General features: G+C 42.3%; 1 protein-coding gene across 2 annotated transcripts in view; it reads left to right on the top strand.

Moving 5' to 3' along the window:
* The first annotated feature begins 4,952 nt into the window (after positions 1–4,952).
* The window catches only part of Npepps (aminopeptidase puromycin sensitive), an 82,495-nt gene continuing 63,109 nt past the window's right edge, over positions 4,953–24,338 (top strand). Inside the window, exons 1-2 of one of the 2 annotated variants that reach the window (NM_080395.1) lie at positions 4,953–5,312; positions 17,634–17,718. In NM_080395.1, the coding sequence (NP_536320.1) occupies positions 5,055–5,312; positions 17,634–17,718 (343 nt within the window). In that variant the 5' untranslated portion in view covers positions 4,953–5,054. Of the gene's footprint in view, positions 5,313–17,633; positions 17,719–20,742; positions 20,882–24,338 lie in introns of those variants that run through there. The other variant, XM_017597478.2, reaches the window with a different exon arrangement.

Here is a 24,338-nt window from a genome sequence, read left to right as displayed (position 1 = left end):
TATCACATTTATGGATGGTGAAACCAGGGAAGGAAATGTGTATGTCTTTGCCTTGTTCTTGGTAAGAGACAACACTGAAATTATCTCCTTGGGAGCTCTGGGCAGGCAAGCACTGTACCACTCAGCTATATTTCCCCAGCCTATTTTTTTTTTCTTTCTTTTTTTTTTTTTCGGAGCTGGGGACTGAACCCAGGGTTTTGCCCTTGTTAGGCAAGCGCTCTACCACTGAGCTAAATCCCCAACCCCTCATGCATTTTTTTTAAATTATCATTTTGGGGTTCTAGAGACAGGGTTTCTCTGTGTATCTCTGGCTGAGATGGAAATCACTTTGTATACCAGGATGACCTTAACTTCCAGAGACCCACCTGCCTTCTGAGTTAAGATTAAAGGTCTGAGACACTATAGCTGTCTATTCTCTCTCTCTCCCTTTCTTTTATTGGTTTTTGAGACAGGGTTTCATGTAGCCCAGGCTGGTCTCTCACTCTAGTAGAGGGTGACTGTGAACTTCTGCTACTACTGTTTCACTTTCCAAGTGCTGTTGTTACAATTGCACTGTCACACCTGGCCAATGCAGGCCACATGCTAGGGGTTTTGTTTGGTTGTTGCTTCTTTTTTGTTTTGGAGGATAGCTCAAGTTCACTAAGTAGCCCAGGCTGGCTTTGAACTCCTGACAATCCTCCAGGCCCAGCCCTCCATGCAGTTGGATGACAGGTATGTGATTCCAATTCCAATACATGGCCTTTTTTTTTTTCAGAGCTGGGGACCGAACCCACGGCCTTGCGCTTGCTAGGCAAGCGCTCTACCGCTGAGCTAAATCCCCAACCTCAATACATGGCCTTCTTAACTTTTACTTTTGCCTTTTTTCTTTCTCATACACCCCTAGCCCATTCATTGTGTAGGTAGGTTTTGTGTTTGTGACACAGGATACGTGAAGAGGGAGAACAACTCCTAGGAGTCTGTTCTTTCCCCACTGCGTGGGTTCTGGGGACCAAGCTCAGATTGTGAGGTTTGGAGGCAAGTGCCTTTAGCCACTGAGCCATCTGGCCAGTGTAGATTATGTACATTGGTGATTTGACTGCACATATGTCTGTTTGAGAGTGTCCGATCCCCTGGAACGGGAGTTAACGGGTGTGAACTGCCATGTGGGTGCTGGGAATTGAACCTAGGTCCTCTGGAAGACCAGTCAGTGCTCTTAACTACTGAACCATCTCTCCAGCACTCCCTGCCCCCCAAGTTTTTATTTATTTATTTATTTATTTATTTATTTATTTATTTATTTATTGGTGCTGGGGATTGAACCCAGGGCCTTGCGCTTGGTAGGCAAGCGCTCTACCGATGTGCTAAATCCCCAACCCCGATTTTTTTTTTTTTTAATTTGTACATTTTCAAGGGATTGTTAAGCAGATGCCTAGAAACCTGGTAAAAGTAAGGCTGATGATCTTGTCACATCACTGACTTCCCTATCTTGTCTGAAGTACCATGGAGAATTTCCAAGTGCCCTGGAGTTCTTCATTTCAGTTATTTTAGAAGCCATGATGGACTGTGTTAGGGAGTATCCAGTCCCGGATAGGAAATGTTTTGAAATACTGAAATCTCCTGTGTTATGGGTTCAGGGATGGGGCTGAATACAGACTCTTCCTTCTCAGAAAGTTCAAGATTACTGATTGAAGTTGTTTTAAAGCACACGGCAGGAAAGCCCTCTACTGCTAAGCCCTTGTGCACTGCAATCTTTAATCCTGTGATTTAAGAAGATTGTCTATGGTCTTAGGTCCACGGTTTCTCTGTGGGACACAGAGCTTGGACAGGAAAGACAACACAGACCAAAGCAGACATTCTCTCTCTTGGCTTATTGTCAGTCGACTCTATAGGGACCGAGATGTACTTTGTTCAGGACCTGGTACTGAGAGCAATAAAAGAACTAGAGAGCGAGCGCTTTAAAAAGTAAATGAATCAGAAAGGAAATGAAGAGACAGGAGGTGTGGTGTCTCAAGTCTGTAATCCCAGCACCCCAGAGGCTGAGGCCTCAGTGTGGGAGGTGTGGTGTCTCAAGTCTGTAATCCCAGCACCCCGGAGGCTGAGGCCTCAGTGTGAGACCCTGTCTTTTTTTTCCCGGAGCTGGGGACCGAACCCAGGGCCTTGCTCTTGCTAGGCAAGTGCTCTACCACTGAGCTAAATTCCCAACCCCGAGACCCTGTCTCAAAGAGAAGAAACAACATGGCCTGGTAGTTTTTCGACTTGAATTCTAGCACTTGCAGATAGGCAGATCTTTGAGAGTTAAGAGCCAACCAGCACCAGTTTCCATGTTTCCATGCTAGCCAGTGACATAGTGAGCCCTGTCTTAAAGAAATAAAAAATACCCTGGGTTCAGTTCCCAGCTCCGGGAAAAAAAAAAAAAAAAAAAAAAAAAAAAAAAAAAAAAAAGGATAGAAAAGAGGAGCGGGAAAATAAAATAGGAAAACAAACCAAGTGGTGGTGGTGTATGCCCGTAAGGCTGAGTCGAGAAAGATGATGAAGGCTCCATGCCATGCTGGTCTGTACAGTGGTTTTGAGGACAGCATGGGCTATAGTGTGAGACCCTGTCTCAGGAGAAACACGAAAAACACAAAAAGCAAGCCAGCTCTTGCTCGTGTTCATCCTGCAAAAATCTACAAACAAAACCCGTAAGAATCAATTGCAAGACCTAAGAACAAGTCCACATCAATCAGCAGAGCTCCGGAGTTAATGGGAAAGGACTGGTGCTGGGTGGAGTTCCTCAGTGAGGATTCTTCCTGGCAAGGTGAGGAAGGGAGGGGCACACGTTTCACAAAAAAGGATGAGGAGGCCATTGAAGCACTAATTCCTGAGCAAATTAACAATGTGTAAGGGCTAGACAGTAAACGAGTTAGACTGGAGAATTTATGTTAAAGGGTGAACAGCTCATAGACAGCCTTAGATGGTTATAAATCAATTTTGCTTTGACTCAGGGAAGCCTTTTGGGTTTTTTTTTTTTTTTTTTCTTTTCACAATGCAAACGTTTGGAGGAGCCCATACACAAGTCTTGGGCAAGTCATGATCTTTTTGTGTGAACTGTTTTCGCATATATAAAACAGGATGATGGGCTGGAGAGATGGCTTAGTGGTAAGAGCACTGACTGCTCTTGCAGGGGTCCTGAGTTCAAATCCCAGCAACCACACGGTGGCTCACAACCATCTGTAATGAGATCTGATGCTCTCTTCTGGTGTGTCTGAAGACAGCTACAGGGTACCTACATATAATAAAGTAAATCTTAAAAAAAAAAAAAAGGATTGCATCTGTCTTTCTAAAAAGTGTGTGTAGGATTCGGAGGAAAACAGGGAAATTGAGTATTCACAACTTTGCTGTCCAATACGATAGGAATTAGCCATGTGTGAGTATTGAGCATTTGAAATGGGGCTAGAGAGAATTGGACTGTAAATATACAATACTTACTGAATCAGTCTATTAAGTGTCTCGCTAATTCTCTCTCTCTCTTTCTGAGACAAGGTTTCTCTGTGTTGCCCTAGCTGTCCTAGAACTCACTATGTAGAGCAGGCTGGCCTCCAACTCACAGAGATCTGCTTCCCCCTGCCTCCAGAGGCCTGTATCACCACTGCCAAGCCCCTCATTAACACTTTTAAAATTCATTATACGATGAAATTATAATCTTCAGGATATATTGGGTTAAAGAGATGAGAAGCAATAACTTCTGTAGTTTTAATTCTGCCTAGCAGCTCACAGTGTAATGTTCATAGGACAGTGCTTGTTTAGTTTAAAATTCTTCACTGAGTTTTGAAAATTAAGCTTTGGTTCCACCTTACAAGTTTCTATGAAGAAATATGCTTTTAGGAATAAACACTTTTTTTGCCTTGGTTTAAACATAGGTCTTTTCTTTTTTCTTTTCTTTTCTTTTTTTTTTTCCGCAGCTGGGGACCGAACCCAGGGCCTTGTGCTTGCTAGGCAAGCGCTCTACCACTGAGCTAAATCCCCAACCCCCAACATAGGTCTTTTTTTTTTTTTTTTTTTTTTGTTCTTTTTTTCGGAGCTGGGGACCGAACCCAGGGCCTTGTGCTTGCTAGGCAAGCGCTCTACCACTGAGCTAAATCCCCAACCCCCAACATAGGTCTTAATTAGAGAGATAACTGCAGAATGGAGAGAGCCACAGTTAGGAAGGACACTTTTAAAAAAGTCACAATTGGCAAAAAGCAGAAACTAAACCAAGGGCTTGGGGTGTGGCTCTGTGGCAACCTGCTTGCCTAGCCTGTGTGGAAGCTCTGAGTTCAATGTCTAGAACCACAAGAAGGTAGGAATCCGGAAGCATATATTTGATTATTAGTATCATCTTTGTTTTTGAATCAAAATTTTACTGTGCCCAGACTATCCTGGAACTCATCCTGGGGTCCAGGCTGGCCCAGGACGATCCTCCTGCCTCAGCCTCCATGCCCAGCAATGAAGCATCTTGTTTTAGACATTAAATGGTGGGATCCAGTCTTTCAAATGTTTGAAATCACTCTCCTAAAGGATTCGATTTCACTGGTTGGAGCGACTTGGGTAACGAAACAGTTTCTGGTAGAACTGTTTTCAGATCATCCTTTCAACTGGCTATTTAGTAGAAAAGAGCCTCAGGTCAGCATCACACCGCTGAGGTAGAATGGTTGTTTCCACAAGTCACCCTGGCCGATTTGACGGCTGGGTAGGCTTCCATTTTCCATAGCACCTCAGGAGCTCCTCCACGCCCTTCATGGCTCTTTCCTGTCACAGGCCGACAGGTGCAGCGCCAAGAGCCGCCTCGCGCCTTCCCGTCTGCTGGCCGCGCCCTCGCCGCCCCGCCCCGCCTCGGCGCGCGCCCTCGGCGGGGGCGCGCCCGCCCCGCGGGGCCGCGCACGCAGCCGCCGCCGCCTCCCTCCCCGCCCTCCTCCCCTGTCCTCCCCTCCGCCCCCTTCCCCGTAGGCAGCCAGCCCGCCCGCACCGCCGCCCGCCCGGCCCAGGCGCCCGCTGGGTCTGTCCCCCGCCCCAGCCTCCCCGGTGGCTCTCGGCAGGCGGTCGCCCGCGCCCGGTGAATGTGGCTGGCAGCCGCCGTCCCCTCCCTCGCTCGCCGCCTGCTCCTCCTCGGCTCTCCGCCTCCTCCCCTCCTTCTCCTCCTCAGCCGCTCCTCTAGCCGCCGCCGCCGCCTCCACAGCCTGGGCCTCGCCGCGATGCCGGAGAAGCGGCCCTTCGAGCGGCTGCCCACCGAGGTGTCGCCCATCAACTACAGCCTCTGCCTCAAGCCCGATTTGCTGGACTTCACCTTCGAGGGCAAGCTGGAGGCCGCCGCCCAGGTACGGCGACCCTCGGGCGCCGGGGGCAAGCAGCGGGCGGGCGAGCAGTTAGGCCGCGCCCGCGGGCTGGGCTGGAGGCCGGGGCGGGCTGGGCGCGTGGGCCGCGGGACCCAGCGAGAGGCGGGTGCGGCGCGCCCCTCGGGACTGGCGTGCTGAGCCCCGGCCCGGCGGGTTCCGCGCTGCGGGAGCCTGCAGGCTGCGGGCGGTGCGCCCCTCAGGGGCCAGCACACCTGTGTGCAGCGCCCCTGGTCCCCGCCTTCCGGGCCGAGCTCCGGGAGAAGCTGGGTGGGGGGTGGGGAACTAGAAGGGGCTAGGACTGCCTGCTTGGTGGCAACCCTGCGGACTGCGTTCCTTCCTGGTCGTCCCTTCACCCCGCGGGGGATAGATTGGAAGGGGCGGTCATCTGGCACTTGAGGGCGAGGTGGGGAGAGTCTAGAAGGGGGGTGGGGAGTGGAACGAGAATGTTAATCCCAGGCAGCCTCACCGAGTTCTCTCGGCCTGATCCTGCCCAGGGGCCGGGTTTCCAGGATGATCCGCCCCCTCCCCCTTCCCCTCAAATGACAGTGCAGCAGTGACTTTGTTCTCCCCTAACCTCCTGAGAAGCTGCGGAGGACCCCAGCTCCGCTTCTCCTATCTGCCTTGCTCTGGAAACCTGTGAAACTGGTGGATTTATTTCTTCAGTGGTGGTTGTTTAGCAGTCGCCTCTTCTGAAAGAAAACTCTCAGTCTTAGCCTGCTACTGGTGAAAATATTCCATTACTCTTCTTTGCAGTTTTTTTGGTGAATCATACGCTCCTCCCTCCTCCCGAAGCATTATCTGGCAGTATTGTTTGATTTCGGAGACCATCCTTATAGATGGCTCGCAAAGGTCCCAAAGAGTTACCATAAATAACCACGGTGTATAATTCGTTACATGAAGTCGGAAATGAAAATTGGGAGCTGTTTGATAGCTATCTGTGACACAAATGGTGTAAATATAATTGGTTCCGTTTCTTTTCCTACCCCAGCTAGGGGTTGGGGAACAGGAGTGGTGGAGGAAGCCAGGCCAGTAGGCCTCAACCTAAAAGATGAGGGTGTGTGTTGCAATGAAATGAGAGAACCGTAGACAAGTACTAGAATGATTTGGAAGCCAAGAAAGTATGATACTCAAGTTTGAAAATCGATGTAAAAGCACAGAATTTGCTGTTAGATTTGGAACATTGGCTTTGCTGGCCATAGATGCTGTCAGCATCGCTGTTAACGGGAGAGTGCCTTGTGACCTTTTCAAGAAGGGCCTAGGCTTGAATGAATTTGAATTCCGAGAAAAGATTAAGGTTAAAAAAGCTGACTGGAGTTGATAAATCTGGAAGGTGTGCACACTGAGAGATGACATTGAGGAAAAAGTACTACAGATTTGCTTACTGGTTATTGAGGTTTATTGAAATGTTAGAACGACAAGCAGCAACATGCTTCCCCCACCCCTTTAAAAATGTGTTTGTGTGTGAGTGGGTTGGCGTGCGTGGGAACTGTGGCATGTATGGTCAGAGGACAACTGTCTCTTACCCTTTCACTGTGGGATCTCGGGTTCTAATTCAGACTGCTTGGTCTCCATAGTAATCACTTTTACCTCTCCCTACTTCTCTAAAGAGTTGAAAACAAATTGGGGGCCATGCCTTTAATCCCAGCACTCAAGGAGGCAGAGGCAGGCAGATCTCTGAGTTTGAGGCCAGCCTGGTCTACAGAGTGATTTCCCGGTCAGGGTTACACAGAGAAATCTGCCTTGAACAAAACCAAAAAAAAAAGACAGAAATATTGGTTTCTGCCATGAGGATGCACAAAGTTGTATGTTACCTAGCAGCAGGACTCACATCTCACACCTCAGCTTCCAGAGCATCTTGGGTTCTAGGCACACACCATCATGTCTGGCTGATTTGTGAATCTGATACAAGGAAATAACTGGATCTTTTTGAAAGAATAGACTTTACAAAGCATTAACAAAACACTTCCCTCCTTTGTGTGTTCAACTGTGAGTGCACATGTCTGTGTGGGTGTGCACACATGAATGCTGCAGCACGCTTTTCTATAGAGGTCATTGGACAATTTTCAGGAGTAGGTTCTATGTTTCCTCCATGTTGGCTCTGGGATTGAACTTAAGTCAAGAGTCTTGGCAGCAAATGCCTTTACCCACTGAGACATCTTTCTGACCTTCAAAAATGAAAAAAATGTTTTCCCAGAAATTCTTTTCAAGCTAAGTGGCTAGTTGCCCCTTTGCAAGTGTAAAAGAATTAATGGTAGTTAAAGCAACTGGACCTGGGAATTGATACTGTATGTTGGAATTGTGGCATTAGGTGGTATCGTTGTGTAAATTAAAAATATTCTAAATTCTAGATGGGTTAATAACATTAAGTTACTTTCTTAGCAACTGATATATTACACGGAGTATTGAATGTTACATAGTTGGTATTAAAGATATTCTAAAGTTTAGATGGGTTAATGGCATTAAGTCACTTAGTAATTGATATCATATTACTATTGAAAGTTGCATAGTTGGTCACCTTAGTTTTAGTTGCAAAATTTTATGGCAGAGTATTTGTACAGGTTATAGATTAGAAACTTGGTGGATTTTTAACCTGGCCTTAGGTGCCGGACTCCTGAAAGGTGAATGTAAAACATTGTCCTTTTTTATTTTCCTTTTCTTTTTTTCAGAGCTGGGGACCGAACTCAGGGCCTTGCGCTTGCTAGGCAAGTGCTCTACCACTGAGCTAAATCCCCAACCCCTAAACATTGTCTTTTTACATAGATGACTTTTCTTTTTTATTTGTTTTTGTTTTTCTGAGACAAGGTTTTTTTTTCTCTATGTAGCCCTGGCTGTCCTACCACTCACTCACTAGATCAGGCTGACCTTGAACTCATGATCCACCTGTCTCCTGAGTGCTGAGATTAAAGGCCTGCCAACTGTCGCCCAACCCATAGATGGCTATTCTAATTCAGCAGGTTTTCGAAATGGGGTTTTATACTCCATGGCTGACTTGGAACTCAGCCGCATATTCCTGGCCACCTTCAAAGGTTCATCAGTCCTTCTGCCTTCGGAGTGCTAGGCTTGTGAGCATGAGCCACTATGCCCAGCTTCAGCAGGCTCTGCAAGTGTTTTGTGGGGCTGGAGAGACTTTTAGGCTTATAATTCATTTCATTTTCACTTTTATATTTGATGGTTTGGATCTGTAGATGCTTGAGAGATTTCAAAATCTGATCTGCCATTATTGAGGGTGAATTAATTGGGTACTAGGCTTCCGTGAGTGTGACTGCAGCCTTCGCTAGAGTGACTAGGACAGGAGTTGGACACTCCTGTGAAAACGCTCTGTCTCAGAGAAACCAACTTCATCCATAAAGTCTAGAAATCAGGTTATACTTGCCAGTTTCTGGGCTCTACCAACAAAATAATCCATGTTGCAGATGACTGCATTGGCAGTAGAGGAGGGTAACAGAAATTGGGTGGTTAGGCAGCTAAAAGCGTACCATCTAAGTGATTGTTTTTGTTAGCCCTGTGTTAAGAAAATTTATGCCCATATTTTCATATTTTCTCAGGAATCATGGTTTGACAGTTTTTAATTACTTTAAAAACAGCAAGATTAATAATATGCTATAGATAGCATGTTAGCTCATTAATTGGTCTTAAATTTGAGGTGTTTAGGGTGTAGCTTAATGGTAAGAATGTGTTTCGGAGACTTGTGTGCAAGCCTAGCAAATAAAATTTAGAAGATGGGTAACAAGGAATACTCACAGCTTTTTAAAAATGTATCTATAAAATAAGAAATAGAAGGTTTTAAACTGGGCCTGGTGGCTTATGCTTGTAACTTTAGCCCTTAGAGGGCAGGAGGATTAATTACCACAAGTTCAAGGCCAGTTCCAAATCGGCCAGGCCTGCCTAGTGAGACCTTGTCTTGAAATACAGAGACAGACAGACAGACAGACTGACACACAAAAGAAAGATAAAGGGAGAGATAAAGAGCAAAAGCAAGCAAACCACAGCTGGGTGGTAGAGTTCATGGTCAGCATTTAGGCTGTGCACGAACTTAGTGCAGAGACCCAGCATCATCACTCTCTCAAAATGGAATTTTTATTTATGAAGCTTTTGTCTGAGGCCACCTGACATTGACTTCTGTAGTGAATTTTCCATGTAAATCAAACTTACCGTTGAAACATTTAAACTTTTAAAAGCATTCACCCAATTTGGGTGGAAATGTTTAAGCTTTATAATTCTCTAGGCTTCTTTTTCTTTTTTGAAATACTGGCTCATTCTGAATGTCTGCCATTGATGTTAGAATACGTGAAGAAGTTACCTCAAACTACACTCTATAGTTCACTAACTCAGTACCTGTCCTTCGAAGTTGGCTGTGGGCTCCTTGCCCCCAGGCACATTGCTTTCTGTTGTGAATTGTGTCTTGTCACACTGCCCACTCCACACGGCCTCTCCTCTGTTTACTGAACAGTGAGCTGGAGAGGTAATGTAAGAGTCAAAAGAAACCAATTTCTAAGTGCGAGCTGGATGGCTTTGCTTCAGAGTAAACTGTATAAGCTTTATTGTACGGACTCATATTATCTATTGTGGAACTCTGGTGTTGGAGCCTTTTTTTTCCTTTTTGTTTAACTTCCTGGTTCTAGATTATCAATGTCTAATACAGCTGGGATAAATGTAGTCTGAGTAGCAAGTTATCTATGAAGCTTCTTTGAACTTTGCTACATAAATGAGCCTGTTTTTATTGTAAAGTAGATCTATTCTAATCTATCTGTGAGTCAGCGGCAAGGAACCAAGCCTTCTGATAGTTGTTTTGTTATTGAGTTCAGCACCCCAGATTTTGAGATTTACTTTTGAACACCTTATGAACGTGTGGTTTTGATTTATTTGGTCATTTGTAATCTGTTTTTATTTTTATTTTGAATCAGGAAATGTTTTAGAAATACAGAAAATAACTTACTTAGATTTAATATTTGCCTCGTTGCATCAGACTTTTATACTATCTTTTTTGGGAAAAAGTCACAGATAGGGCCTGGGGTTGCAACTCAGTTGATGAGTGCCTTAGTGCAGAGTCCTGGGTTTGATCCCCAGCACCCTGGGGTAGTGAGTGCCATCTGCCTGGGATCTTCATGCTTGGAAGGTAAGGCAGAGGATCCAAAAGTTTAAGGTTGTCTTTGCATAGTGAGTTCATCACCTTTCATGAAACCTTGCCCCCCCTGAACCCTCATACTCCCCAAAAAGAAGGCTGGGTATTGGTACACACCTCTAATCCTGGCATTTGGGAGGCAGAGGCAGATTCTGAACTCACTGCTATCCTGGTTGGTCCACTTAAAAAGTTCCAGGCCGGGGTTGGGGATTTAGCTCAGTGGTAGAGCGCTTGCCTAGGAAGCGCAAGGCCCTGGGTTCGGTCCCCAGCTCCGAAAAAAAGAACCAAAAAAAAAAAAAAAAAGTTCCAGGCCTCTTGAGAGACACAGCCAGAATACAGCAAATACAGAGGCGAATGCCAGCAGCAAACCACTGAACTGAGAACAGGACCCCCGTTGAAGGAATCAGAGAAAGAACTGGAAGAGCTTGAAGGGGCTAGAGACCCCATATGAACAACAATGCCAAGCAACCAGAGCTTCCAGGGACTAAGCCACTACCTAAAGACTATACATGGACTGACCCTGGCCTCCAACCTCATAGGTAGCAATGAATATCCTAGTAAGATCACCAGTGTAAGGGTAAGCCCTGGGTCCTGCTAAGACTGAATCCCCAGTGAATGTGATTGTTGGGGGGAGGGTGGCTATGGGGGGAGGATGGGGAGGGGAACACCCATAAAGAAGGGGAGGGGGAGGGGTTGGGGGGATGTTGGCCCGGAAACCGGGAAAGGGAATAACACTCGAATTGTAAATAAGAAATACTCGAGTTAATTAAAAAAAAAAAAGAAAGAAAGAAAGAAAAAAAAAAGTTCCAGGCCAGCTAGAGCTATATACCCTGTCTTAAAATGGGGGAAGAGAATAATGATGAATACCACTGAAATTCATTTTCATGGCTACCATGCTTTAACTCCTGCTACCCTCCTAGAGATGGGTGCATAATACAGATACACACAGTTTTAACTTTGTCATGTTTACAAGTGGTCACAAAATATAAATGCCAATAAACTGTGTATCCAAACCTATTTATTGATTGATTGATTGATTGATTGATTGATTGTTGTTTTGAGGTGCCTGTCTGCCTCTCATGTGCTGGGAGTAAAGGTGTGCTACCATGCCCAGCAAAGCTATATACGTACATACATACATACATACATATGTGCATGCATATAATCCTAACTCTTTGAAGGTAGAATCAGGTGGTTCTTAAGTTCCAGCCCCTGGGTTACCATAGTGAGAGTTTGAGGCCAGCCTAAACCACAAAAAGCCACAAAACATACCGTCTTTAAAAAAAAAAAAAAAAAGATGCCAGGCAATGGAGACGCATGCCTTTAATCTCAGCACTTGGGAGGCAGAGTCAGCCAGACCTCTGAGTTTGAGGTTATCCTTGTCTTCAGAATGAGTTCCAGGACAGTCAAAGCTACACAGAGAAACTCTGTTTAGGGAGGGGGAGGTGGGAAGGGCAGGCAGACAGACAGACAGGCAGACACATACACACACACACACACACATGCACACCCACATGCTCAGTTGGTACTCTGAGTACTCAGTTGGTTTTTCCTTCACTTTTCTCTTTTCAGCATCTCCTTGTAAGGAAATTTAGCTCAGTTCCAATTGACTTGATTATTTGCTTCTCATTGACTTGAGAAATTATAGTTCTGTTCCACCAACACAACAACCATTACAAAGTTTTTGTTTTTTTTTTAAAGATTTATTTATTTATTATATGTAAGTACACTGCAGTTGTCTTCAGATGCACCAGAAGAGGGCATCAGATCTCATTACAGATGGTTGTGAGCCACCATGTGGTTGCTGGGAATTGAACTCAGGACCTCTGGAAGAGCAGTCAATGCTCTTAACCACTGAGCCATCTCTCCAGCCCCCCATTACAAAGTTTTAACAGTGGAGTCACTTATTAGGGAAAGTATCTCAGGCTTCCAAATCATTATACATTTACATGTAGTTACAACACTGGGCTTTTTTTAATCTGGATTTGTCAATCAGGAAAAAAAAATCTATTGAGTCTTTTTTTTTTTTTTTTTTCTTTTTTTCGGAGCTGGGGACTGAACCCATTTTTTTATTATTATTATTTTTTCCCCCTCTTTTTAGAACTGAGGACCAAACCCAAGGCCTTGTGCTTAAGTGCTCTACCACTGAGCTAAATCCCCAACCCTTATTGAGTCTTACTGTAGTAAATGCAAGATGTATTTATTATGTATGTGGTTACAACACAGTATGACGTCATCCTTCCAGCACAGTAAGGCCTGGAGATGTAGCATGTTACTTCATTGCAGAGAAGGCTCATTGGCTCCCTACCTCTGTATTGCCTGGGGATCTTCCATTGTAGAATTGTTTCCGAGGTCCATGCTGCTTTTAGTACAGCCATTTTTTTTTTTTTTTTTTTTTTTTTTGGTTCTTTTTTTCGGAGCTGGGGCCCGAACCCAGGGCCTTGCGCTTCCTAGGTAAGCGCTCTACCACTGAGCTAAATCCCCAGCCCCCTTTTTTTTTAATTTAAAGATTTATTCATTTATTTCTATTTTTCTATTTTTCGGAGCTGGGGACCAAACCCCCTTGCGGTTGCTAGGCAAGCGCTCTACCACTGAGCTAAATCCCCAACCCCTTATTCATTTATTATATATAAGTACACTGTAGCTGTCTTCAGATACACCAGAAGAGGGCATCAGATCTCTTTACAGATGGTTGTGAGCCACCATGTGGTTGCTGGGAATTGAACTCAGGACCTCTGGAAGAGTAGTCGGGTGCTCTTAACCGCTGAGCCATCTCTCCAGCCCCTAGTACAGCCATTTTTATGTGGTTCATTTGAAGTACAGTCTGTATAGAAGTCCAAAGACTTTATCCTGGAGCTGAAACAAAGATGTGACATTCTACTCTTCTATGGCATTAAAGTGAGCTGCTTATCAGCACAATTTATAGGCCAACTTAAGCATTTCACTTGTTGTTGATTCCCCCCAACCCCGCAGCCCTCACCTCCCCATACAGGGTTTCTCTGTGTAGTCCTGGAACCTGCTCTGTAGACCAGGCTGACCTTGAACTCAGCAAAGATTTGACTGCCTCTGTCTCCTCAGTGCTAGGATTGAAGGTATATGCCGCCACCACCACCATTTCACTTTTTAAACTTAGCAATTGACAGTTTTAGTGGAAATTTATTTGAATTAATGCCTGTTTCTCATTTTTATCATTTTGACTTACTTATTTTATATTTGCGAGTATTTTACTGCGTGTATATATGTGAACACATGTGGCCCTTGGAGCTCAAGAGAGGGCATCAGATCCCCTGGAGCGAGAGTTATGAATGGTGGTGAATACTGGAAACCCAAACCAAGTCCTCTCCAAGAACAACAAATACTTTTTACCTCTGAGTCATTTCTCCAGCTCTCTTGATTTTTTTTGTTTTGTCTTATTGTTTTATCCTCCTTCCCTCCCTCCCTCCCTCCCTCCCTTTCTTCCTTCGTTCCTTTCTTTTTTTCTTCAAGATTGGGTTTCTCTGTGTAGTGCTGGCTGCCCTGGAATTTGCTCTGCTGACCAGGGTAGATCTGTCTGTCTCTGCTTCCCAAGTGCTGGGAGTCAAGTCACGTATCTGACGTTTTTATAGCAGAGCACAGGCGGCATTTACTAACAAGATGGTGTCAATATGAGAAACATGCTACATTGTTAGGTCCTTGCTACTGCTGGAAGGATGACTTTATATTTTCTTGTAATCGGCACACATGCTTATGTTCAAATGCTTATTGTAAATTATCTTTCTTTGCTTGAACATTTGTGCTGATACCTCAAAAACTACACAATACAGCACAGAGTTCTTAAAAAAAATTTTTTTTTTTTTTCGGAGTTGGGGACTGAACCCAGGGCCTTGCGCTTGCTAGGCAAGCGCTCTACCACTGAGCTAAATTCCCAACCCCAAGTTCTTAAAATTTTAAATCATATACTGATTAGTTACTTTATAAACTGTTAGGTAAATGTTGCTTTTTAAATCATGTGAGAATGCAATTAATCTGGTGTGTGTGTGTGTGTGTGTGTGTGTGTGTGTGTGTGTGTGTGTGTACACATATGTACACCATATCTTTTAAGTGGTTACTACTTACCAGGCAGTAAATGCTAACTTAGTCACTTTCTATAGATTATCCTGTGTTTGGTTGCCTTTTAAAATGCATTTCTAATAAGATATAAAAAATATTGACTGACATTTAAAAGGTTTAATGGAGTTCTATTTTTAAGGTACATATTTTTGTTCCTCTGACTTCTTTTACTCTTACAAAAAGTGTCAGTATCCTGAAAAGAGGAAGACGATGTTAAGTAACAAATAGCTTGATTTGTTAGCATAAACAGGTGTGTTTTCCCTAAACATAGGAAGAATGAAAAATACTGGTAATTTGATGTTGTATACAGCTTTCCAAAGTAAACATTTTAAGTACCTTCAAGGTGGTTATAGTAGTAATTAGCTAAATGTGATTTGCAAATGTAATGTGGTTCAGGCATGTTGACATTGATAAATCAGATGCTTGGCTGCCATGCAAACAGACTATATGTGTTGATGGACAACAAACATTCGCCTGTTTGTTGGATTAAGATTGGCAACTAAACCAGTTGTTCTATTGGCATAGCTTCAAACTTTGAAAAGTAGTCATTTCTCTCTCTGGAGCAGTCTCCAGTTTCCTTTCCTTTGAATTTCTTTTTCTAAAAAAATTGCTTTTGTTATTTGTTGGGGGAGGGTTTGGGGATGCTGTAGTGTGTATAGAGGTCCTGGGGGTCAGATTGTTTGTCAGGGTTGACAGCAGGGGCTTTTACCCACAGAGCCATTGCCTGCCATCATTTTGGTTTTTTTGAGACAAGGTATTGTTATGTGACCCTGGTAGGTCTTGAACTCATAGCCTCCTATCTATCTATCTGTCCTCGGTACTGGGATCACAGGCATGCCCCACCATTCCTGGCTCCCACCCTCCTTTTTAAATTGAGTTTATGAGTAGGCAAAAGGTTTATTGTCCATGACCAGTTGGGTGTAAAGGTTTTAGGAACTGGTTGGATGTTCTGATAAAATACAATGGGAAGGAATATTGCCATTTTTAAAAAGAAGTTAAATTAGGTGGCAGTTTTTGTTTTGAAATAGGAAGATTTATAAGAATTTTTTTAAAAGATTTATTTTATTTATTATATATATATAAGTACACTGTAGCTGTCTTCAGATACACCAGAAGAGGGCATCGGATCTCTTTACAGATGGTTGTGAGCCACCATGTGGTTGCTGGGAATTGAACTCATGACCTCTGGAAGAGCAGTCGGGTGCTCTTAACCGCTGAGCCATCTCTCCAGCCCTATAAGAATTTTTTAAATAAGTGTTTGTGTGTGTGTGTGTGTGTGTGTGTGTGTGTGTGTGTGTGTGTGTGTGTGTGTGTGTGTTGGATCTTGAACTAAGGACCTTGTATGTTCTTAAGGGATAAGAGTAGTTTAAACAAACTCTCGGGGGAAAAACAAGCTATGTAATAATCAGTGTTAGTAATTCAGGAGATTATAATTTAAACCGTAGAATGACACCAGAGTGTTAGACATTTTAAAGTGCTTTAGAAGGCACTGCATTTCTCTGTTCTTCGTACAGTGGGGCGTCAGTTGGAGTCACTCTGGAGGGATTTGCCAAGTATTGGTATTGCTGAGATGTATATCCCGTGGTCCAGAAAGACAGCTGTTAGGGTTTTCTCTGAAAAAAAAAAAAGTGCATGTATAAAATGAGCGAAGTGTTTGGGTAAATAACTGCTTTATTTATGGGATGGAACACTATAGAGGAGTTCAAATTAGTACGATCATGCCAGGTGTGGTAGCGAATACCTTTAATCCCAGTGGAGGCTGAAGCAGGTTAATTTCTGTGAGTTCCAGGATAGCAAGAACTGTAGAGTGACGTCCTAACTTTAAATAAACAAATCCATCGATGTGAATACACATTGATATAAGGAAGTTAGGTGTACATCTATTACATACTGCTAAATTAGTAAAGTTAGTTGGGAAAAGTTGTACATACCCTTGATACTATTGTGTAAAATGTAAAGAACATTTTGTAGATTCTTGTATGTTTGAACATATATAGGAAAGATGGACAGTAGCACTAAGGTGGTAGTTATCTTTAGAAAATGGAAAGAGTGGGAGGCAGTTTTATTCTGTTCATTCTGCAGTCCCCCGCTGTCCTGAGGAGATGAAGTCCAAGACCTCTAATGGGTCCCTGAAATGTGAAGGCATATTTTGTCTTTCCTCCGTATCTTAAGTGTTGCCACACAGTAAAAGAACTACTCCTTACCCCCATCCTTATTTTTTTCTTTTCTTTGAGTCAGAGTTTCTCTGTGTAGCCTAGCTATTCTGGAAGTCATTCTGTAGACTAGGTTGGTCTTGAACTTATGCCTCCTGAGTGCTGAGATTAAGGACATGTGCCACCATGCCCAGTTTGTTCTTCTATCATTAGTGTTTTATATTATTTTTGTATCTTTGTGTCATTTGTTAAGGACATAAAATAAGTATTACTTAAACATAAGCATTTGTCTGCAGTCAATCTGATAACTTGGATTTCTAAGTGACCGGTTGTAAGTAGAATATATAGTCTGCATACGCTGGACAAAGGATTCCCAGGTGGGACAGGAGGTTTTATGCTATATTGTGTTTTAAAAAGCATTCTTTCTTATATTTTATTTTTTTAGATTTTTAGTGTGTGTGTGTGTGTGTGTGTGTGTGTGTGTGTGTGTGTTGTATTATGGGTATGCGTGCATGTACCCATACATGTCCACAGAGGCCAGAGACAGATCCCCCAGCAGCTGAGGTTATAGACAGTAGTGAGACTCCTGGATGTGGATGGGATGTTGGGAATTGAATTCCACCCTTCTGCTCTTAGTGGCTGAGCTATCTGTCCAATCCCCAATATAAAATGAAAAATTTTTATATAAAGATTTAGGTGGAGAAGATTTTATATATTGTTCAGATGTTTAACTAGTATGAAAAATATAAGCATATTATTATTGTTTTTAATATAATTTAGAAAATGTGAGCTGTTTTGAAGTATTAAAACAACTCACTGATTTTTACATTGTATAAATAATCAATCTAGGTTTACAAAATTACATAAAACATTATCCTAGGTTGAAGGTGAATGTATTTTTGTGCTATTTCTGATAATAGCTGTTTTTTCTTTTCTTAGGTAAGGCAGGCAACCAATCAGATTGTGATGAATTGTGCTGATATTGACATTATTACAGCTTCATATGCGCCAGAAGGAGATGAAGGTAAGAACTGTTTTCTGTTTTTATCTGGTATGTGAGAAAGACAGACAGAGTCTGACTGACTGGCTTTTGGAATGAAACTTCAATACTGCTTGTTGTAAATTGTGCTGGGCACGGTGGTACATCCCTGTAAGTCCAGGATTTGGAGACTGAGGCAAAAGGACGATCTGTTTCTGACCAACTTGGTGTACATGTGAGACTATCTCAAAAAAACTATGAAACAAAGCAAAGAAAGTAAGTTAGTTGTTTATGGGACTATTTGAATAGTATTATCTAAGTGTATTCTGAGATAAATGTCAGAATTTAAATTCTCGAAACTTAAATTCTCCTTGAAACAACTTATGTAGTTATCCTAGGAAATCACATTTTATAAATGTAAGATGAATATATAACATAACAAAGCTGATGAATTATTTTTTAAATTAAGTACTTTGAACATGAAAGTTTCATTAAAGAAGCTTAGTTTTATATGTATTTTTCTTGGTCTTTATCTTTTTTTTTTTTTCTTTTTTTTTTTCGGAGTTGGGGACTGAACCCAGGGCCTTGTGCTTGTTAGGCAAGCGCTCTACCACTGAGCTAAATCCCCAACCCTATATGTATTTTTCTTAAAAACACTTCACTACCTTGAACCTTGAGATAGTAAGTCTTACTTATTATTGGAAAAAATACTTCATGAGGCCAGATGTTAAGGTTAGAAGTTGGATGATGGTGTTAGTTGTGAGAATGTTAAAAGAACCACGATGTATTTTGTGTGGAGACTCTCTTAGCATCTTTAAAATGAGAACTGTTATAAATTTGTAGTGTCAGTAAGGGTGGAATAGGTTTGAGGTTCAGATGTTATCCCACAGACACTGAATGGAGTCCAACTTCTTTTTACTTTTGTGTTTACCTTGCCATTCCTTGCTATTTTATTGGTTAGTTGTAGAAAATCTCATTTGACATAGATTAAATTACCAATATTTTTCTTAGTTTCTATTTTTTATACTTCTGTTTTACATTATGTTGAAATGAGGCATACAAATTTATTTTAAGGTCTAGCATTTGTGTCATGACTTTTTCTTAAGACATCTTATAGTAGAAAGATGAGGTAACACTGGTTGCCCAGACTATTGCTACAGTTAGCTTATGCTCAGTAGTTTATGAAGTCAAACTGCTTGCTACATTTTAACTTGAGAAAAACATTCTTCAAGTAGACTTGAGTGAGTGCAGCCTTTTGAAAGATTGCCTGGCAAATAAGAGGATGATCAATCTCTTCACTTCTGAGGAAAGTGGAAACACTTGAGAAACAGGAATAGACCCTGTACTTTGTGCTATGGAAGATACAAAGACCCAGAATCATCATTCTTTCTCTTTAATTCCATGTGTATTGGTGTTTTCCCTGCATATGTTTGCGTGACGGTGTCTGATCCTCTGGAACTGGAGGTACAGACAGATATGAGCTGCCATGTGGGTGCTAGGAATTGAACCTGGGTCCTCTGGAAAAGCAGCTATTGCTCTTAACCACTGATCCATATCTCCAGCCCTGTCACTGTAGGGTTTTTAACTGTTAATGTGGTATCCAGTATAGATAGGGAATCTAGTAAATTAAACATGCGCCTTCAGTAGGCATCTTAACTCACTTAAAAAACAAGAACAAGGGGCTGGAGAGATGGTTCAATGGTTAAGAACACTGACTGTTCTAGAAGTCCTGAGTTCAATTCCCAGCATTGGTGGCTTATAACTATCTTTAGTGGAATCTGATGCCTGAAGACAGTGACAGTGTACCCATATACATAAAACAAATCTTAAAAAAAAAAAATTCAACCAAACAAAACCCCCAAACACTTCCTAAGCAAACTGCAGGAAAGGCAGAGGCTTTACAGGGTCTGGCGTGTGTGCAGCTGAGTGACCTGCACTGGAGCAACCTGAGGAGTGAGTGGTCACCATTTAGGCAGCAGGTCACTTCTTCCTTAAGGAGTAGGATCAATAGAGAGACTCTGATAAAACATTGCCATTTTTACAGACTTAAAATCTTTTCCACGTGGCAGTGGTGGCCCACGCCTTTACTCCCAGTGCGTGGGAGGCAGAGGCAGGTGAATCTCAGAGTTGGAGGCTAACCTGGTCTACAGAATGAGTTCTAGGACAGCTTGGGCTACACAGAGAAACCCTGTCTCGGAAAAACAGAAACCACACAGTTTTCCTCTAGAAGTAGCTAAGGCACATTTCTCAATCCTTTTCTCCTGTGGTACCAAGAGAAACCCAGTCATGGGGGAGCTCATCTGGTATATTAGGACGGAAGTCACAAAAGGGTAATTTTATTGATTTGCTATTTTAAGGTTTGCATAAGGTACAGTGATGGATGTAGCCTCTATACACCCCCCCCCCCCACACACACAGGCACACATGCACACAACACACAAAATTAATTTTATACTTGGATCTAGTAACATTTAATGATTTTTACATTATAGGAAAGTATGGTTTGTTGTTTCTTTAGAAACAAATAGTTATAAATTTGATCCAGCTCTTTCCAGAGCTATTTGCTGGTAACAGGGAACATTTTAACCTAACTAATCACATCAAATACCCATTAATACTTATATTGATTGCTTTCTGCAAGATTGATTGAGCCAGGCATGGTGGCCCATACCTTTAATTCTTGCTCTCTAGAAGCAGAGGAAGGTGAATCTCATATTTTGAGACAAACTGGTCTATATAGTCAGTTCCAGTTCCAGTTCAGCCAGGAGTACACAATGAGACCCTGGGTGGGGGTAAAAAATAGAAAAAGATTGATTTAGATATTAGGAGCCACTAAAGTTTGATGCTTTAAAGTAAAACCAACCAGAGAAGTATTTGAAGCCATGAAGTTGTTGCAATGTACGTTTTTAATAGGTTAAAAAAAGGTTTTCTTGTGGTATGTGTGCATTACTCCTGAGAGACCATTATACTCTAAGGCACTGTCTTTTACGCATAGTTAATTTAAAACAACTGAGATCTTACTCAGCAAAAACGGCTGAAAACTCTTTTTTTACTGTTCTGCACTTCAAGGGTTGGTGAAATACTAGCACTTAAGCCAGTGCAAGGAGTGTACCTCCCTACACAGGGCAGGGTTAGTGTTGTCATCAGCGTCTGCAAGGAAAATACGAAAAACTCAAAAATGCGAGTGCCTGAACTCAGGTCCTGACAGGTAACCAGTCTTTTAATTTATCATTAATAGACAGAGTAAAGCCTCGTAGAAAAGGATCATTGGAAAGTTTTATGCTGGCCTTTTCCTGAGTGCGTCCTTCAGATAAGCTGCTTGCAGCATTAGAGTGTGGGAAAGGACTCCCCTGGTGAAGTGTGACTATTCCAAGCTTTAGTGCAGAGTTCAGATTTACCAGCATCACTTTGGCTTATCTATATAAGCTTGACCCAAATTACGGTGTTCTTGAAATACAGTTGTGTATTTGAATATGTGTTTATGGAAGTGTGCATATATTTAATGTAATAAAAGGACATTGCCAAAATACATAATCAGAACAAGTTGTTTTTTTTTTTTTTTTTTTTTTTTTTTTTTTTTTTTTTTTTTTTTTAAGATTTATTCATTTATTATATATAAGTACACTGTAGCTGTCTTCAGATACACCAGAAGAGGGCATCGGATCTCTTTACAGATGGTTGTGAGCCACCATGTGGTTGCTGGGAATTGAACTCAGGACTTCTGGAAGAGCAGTCGGTGCTCTTAACCACTGAGCCATCTCTCCAGCCCCAGAACAAGTTGTTAAACCTGACAAAGTAATGGTTCTTTACATGATTGTAAGTCCTTGTCTAACTTCTGTTAATATATGTTCTGTCATATAATCATGTATATAGATAAATAACACTAGTCACCTTTGAAGTCGACTTAATGTCATTATTTTGAAAATTCATCTGGCCCTTATGGTGGGAAGACTGAGAAGGGGAAAAGGCACTCTGCCAGCCTCCCAGCCTCATGACCTGTCAGAGCTCCTGAACCCATATGGTGGAAGGTGACATAATGTGTTGTGATATCCACCCCCCAGAAAATAATGCTTAGAAAAAGCAAATATTAATGGCTGGTGTGTAGTTCAGTGGTAGAATACTTGTGTAACAGGTGCAAGGCCCTGAATTTCATCTATACTGATATATATATATAGAAATATTCAGTCAGCTTCTTTTGTTAGATTTTTAGACTTTTGTGTGGAGAAGCTGGGCACAGGATGGACTACCAGGGATAGACTCCTCATGCACTCCACCACTGTCTTAACTACTTCATTTTTAGAGAGTTTTTATTTTGTTTCATTTTGCTTTTTGAGAAAGGGATGCACTATAGCCAAGGCTGGCCTTGAACACTTAACATTTAACAACCTCCAGCTTCATCATTTATTTATTTATTTATTTATTTATTTATTTATTTATTTATTTATTTAGAGACTGGGCTTCTCTATAGTCCAGGCTGGCCTTAAACTCTGAGATCCACCTGCCTCTGCCTTCTGAGTGCTGGCATTAAAGGTGTGCACCATGCACCAGCACCACCTGTCTTTTTTTTTTTTTTCTTCATTTACTTTTTTGATTTATTATTTCTGAGTGTAGTGAGTTTGGAGAATAGCATGATGCTTATTTGTCCTGTTGTTCTCTTGAGGAATGGGTAATGTTATGTGTAACCTGACTCCTGCAGACTATATTGAAGAGCCAAATCCTGCTTTTTAAGTTAGATGGCTACCTTATTTCACTATTAGCATAGCTTTAGTTTTAGAGCTATGTTAGGTTAACAGCAGAACTGAGAAGAAAATACAGAGAGTCCTGAATAATCACTGTTCCTGCGCACTCAACAGCTTCCCCTAATGTCAGCATGCTGTACCGGAGTGGGATTGGTGGTTCCAGTTGATGAGTTTCCTCTGCAAGATTGTCATCTAACGTCTGTCTGTCTATGCTTCAGTCTTGGTGTTCTATGTGTGGGTTTTGACAGATGAATGATGACAAGCGTCCACCATTGTAGAACCACATGGAATGATTCCTACCCTAAAGCCATGTCTACTCTACCTGTCCATCCCCATCTATCTCCTGACAGCCTACTGTGCCTATAGGTTGTTTTATTTTTAATATTTTTAATTCTATGTATGTGTCTCTCTCTTCGTGCATATGATTATGAGTGCCCACAGTGGCCCAGGGGTGTGGGATCGGTAGATATCCTACGTTAAAGTAGTGTGGGCCACATGATGTGGTGTTGGGAATTGTTCTCTGGATAAGCAGTATGGTTGAGCTGTTATGGTGAGCCATCTCTCAAGCCCAGTGCCCACAGTTTGGCCTTTTCTAAAATGTCACAATTGGAATCATACAGTATACAGTTTTCCTCCCAAATGGCTCTTGTTACTGTAGAAGTATACACTGGAAATTTTCCATACCTTTTTGTAGTTTAATAACATGTTTCCTTTTAGCACTGAATAATATTCCAGCCTAAAGTGGTGGTACAGGCTCTTAATCCCAGTACTTGGAAGGCAGAGGTAGGTGAATTTCTGTGAGTTGTGCCAGTCTGGTCTACACAGCAAGGTCCAGCCAAGGCTGCATAGTGAGATCCTGTCTCAAACAAAAAATACCTGCTTTCTCCATACGCTACAATTTATTCACTTACTGGAATGTTTTGCTTGCTTCCAAATTTTGGCGGTTATGATTCAAACTGCTGTAAACATCCATGTCAGGTTTTTGTTTGAACTTAAAGTTCTTTTTTTTTTTTTTTAAAGATTTATTCATTTATTATATATAAGTACACTGTAGTTGTCTTCAGACACACCAGAAGAGGGCATCGGATCTCTTTACAGATGGTTGTGAGTCACCATGTGGTTGCTGGGAATTGAACTCAGGACCTCTGGAAGAGCAGTCAGTGCTCTTAACCACTGAGCCATCTCTCCAGCCCAATTTTCTTTTTTTCAAATGTTCTCACTGCATTGTTAAGGCTAGCCTTAAAATGAGGGTCCTCTTGCCTCAGACTCTCTAAGCCTCAGAATATTTCTTTTTTTTTTTTCGGAGCTGGGGACCGAACCCAGGGCCTTGCGCTTCCTAGGTAAGCTCTCTACCACTGAGCTAAATCCCCAGCCCAGAATATTTCATAGTAGTTATAACCAACACTGTGTTAAGCAGTTTATATAGAGTATAATGTACATTTAACTTCCTGGCGTTTTTGTGTATTTTGTTTGGTTTGTTTTTTTGAGATAGGGTCTCATTATGTAGCTCTGGCTGTCCTACAAGTTGCTCTGTACACCAGGCTGGACTCAGCTTACAGAGGTCAGCATGCCTCTGCCTCCCAAGTGTTGGGATTAAAGGTGTGCACCGCCATGTCCAGCTACATCATACATTTAATTTTTTCTTTTAATTTTTTTTAAAGATTTATTTATTATATATAAATACACTGTAGCTGTCTTCAGACACACCAGAAGAGGGCATCAGATCCCATTACAGATGGTTGTGAGCCACCATGTGGTTGCTGGGATTTGAACTCAGGACCTCTGGAAGAGCAGCCACTGCTCTTAACCACTGAGCCATCTCTCCAGCCCTCTTTTAATTTTTTTTTTTTTTTTTCTTTTTTTTTTTTTCGGAGCTGGGGACCGAACCCAGGGCCTTGCGCTTGCTAGGCAAGCGCTCTACCACTA

This window comes from Rattus norvegicus, chromosome 10 (genome assembly GCF_036323735.1).
Source record: "Rattus norvegicus strain BN/NHsdMcwi chromosome 10, GRCr8, whole genome shotgun sequence".
Lineage (NCBI taxonomy): Eukaryota > Metazoa > Chordata > Mammalia > Rodentia > Muridae > Rattus > Rattus norvegicus.
The sequence above is the reverse complement of the archived record's forward strand: the minus strand, read 5'-3'. Positions and strand labels throughout refer to the sequence as shown.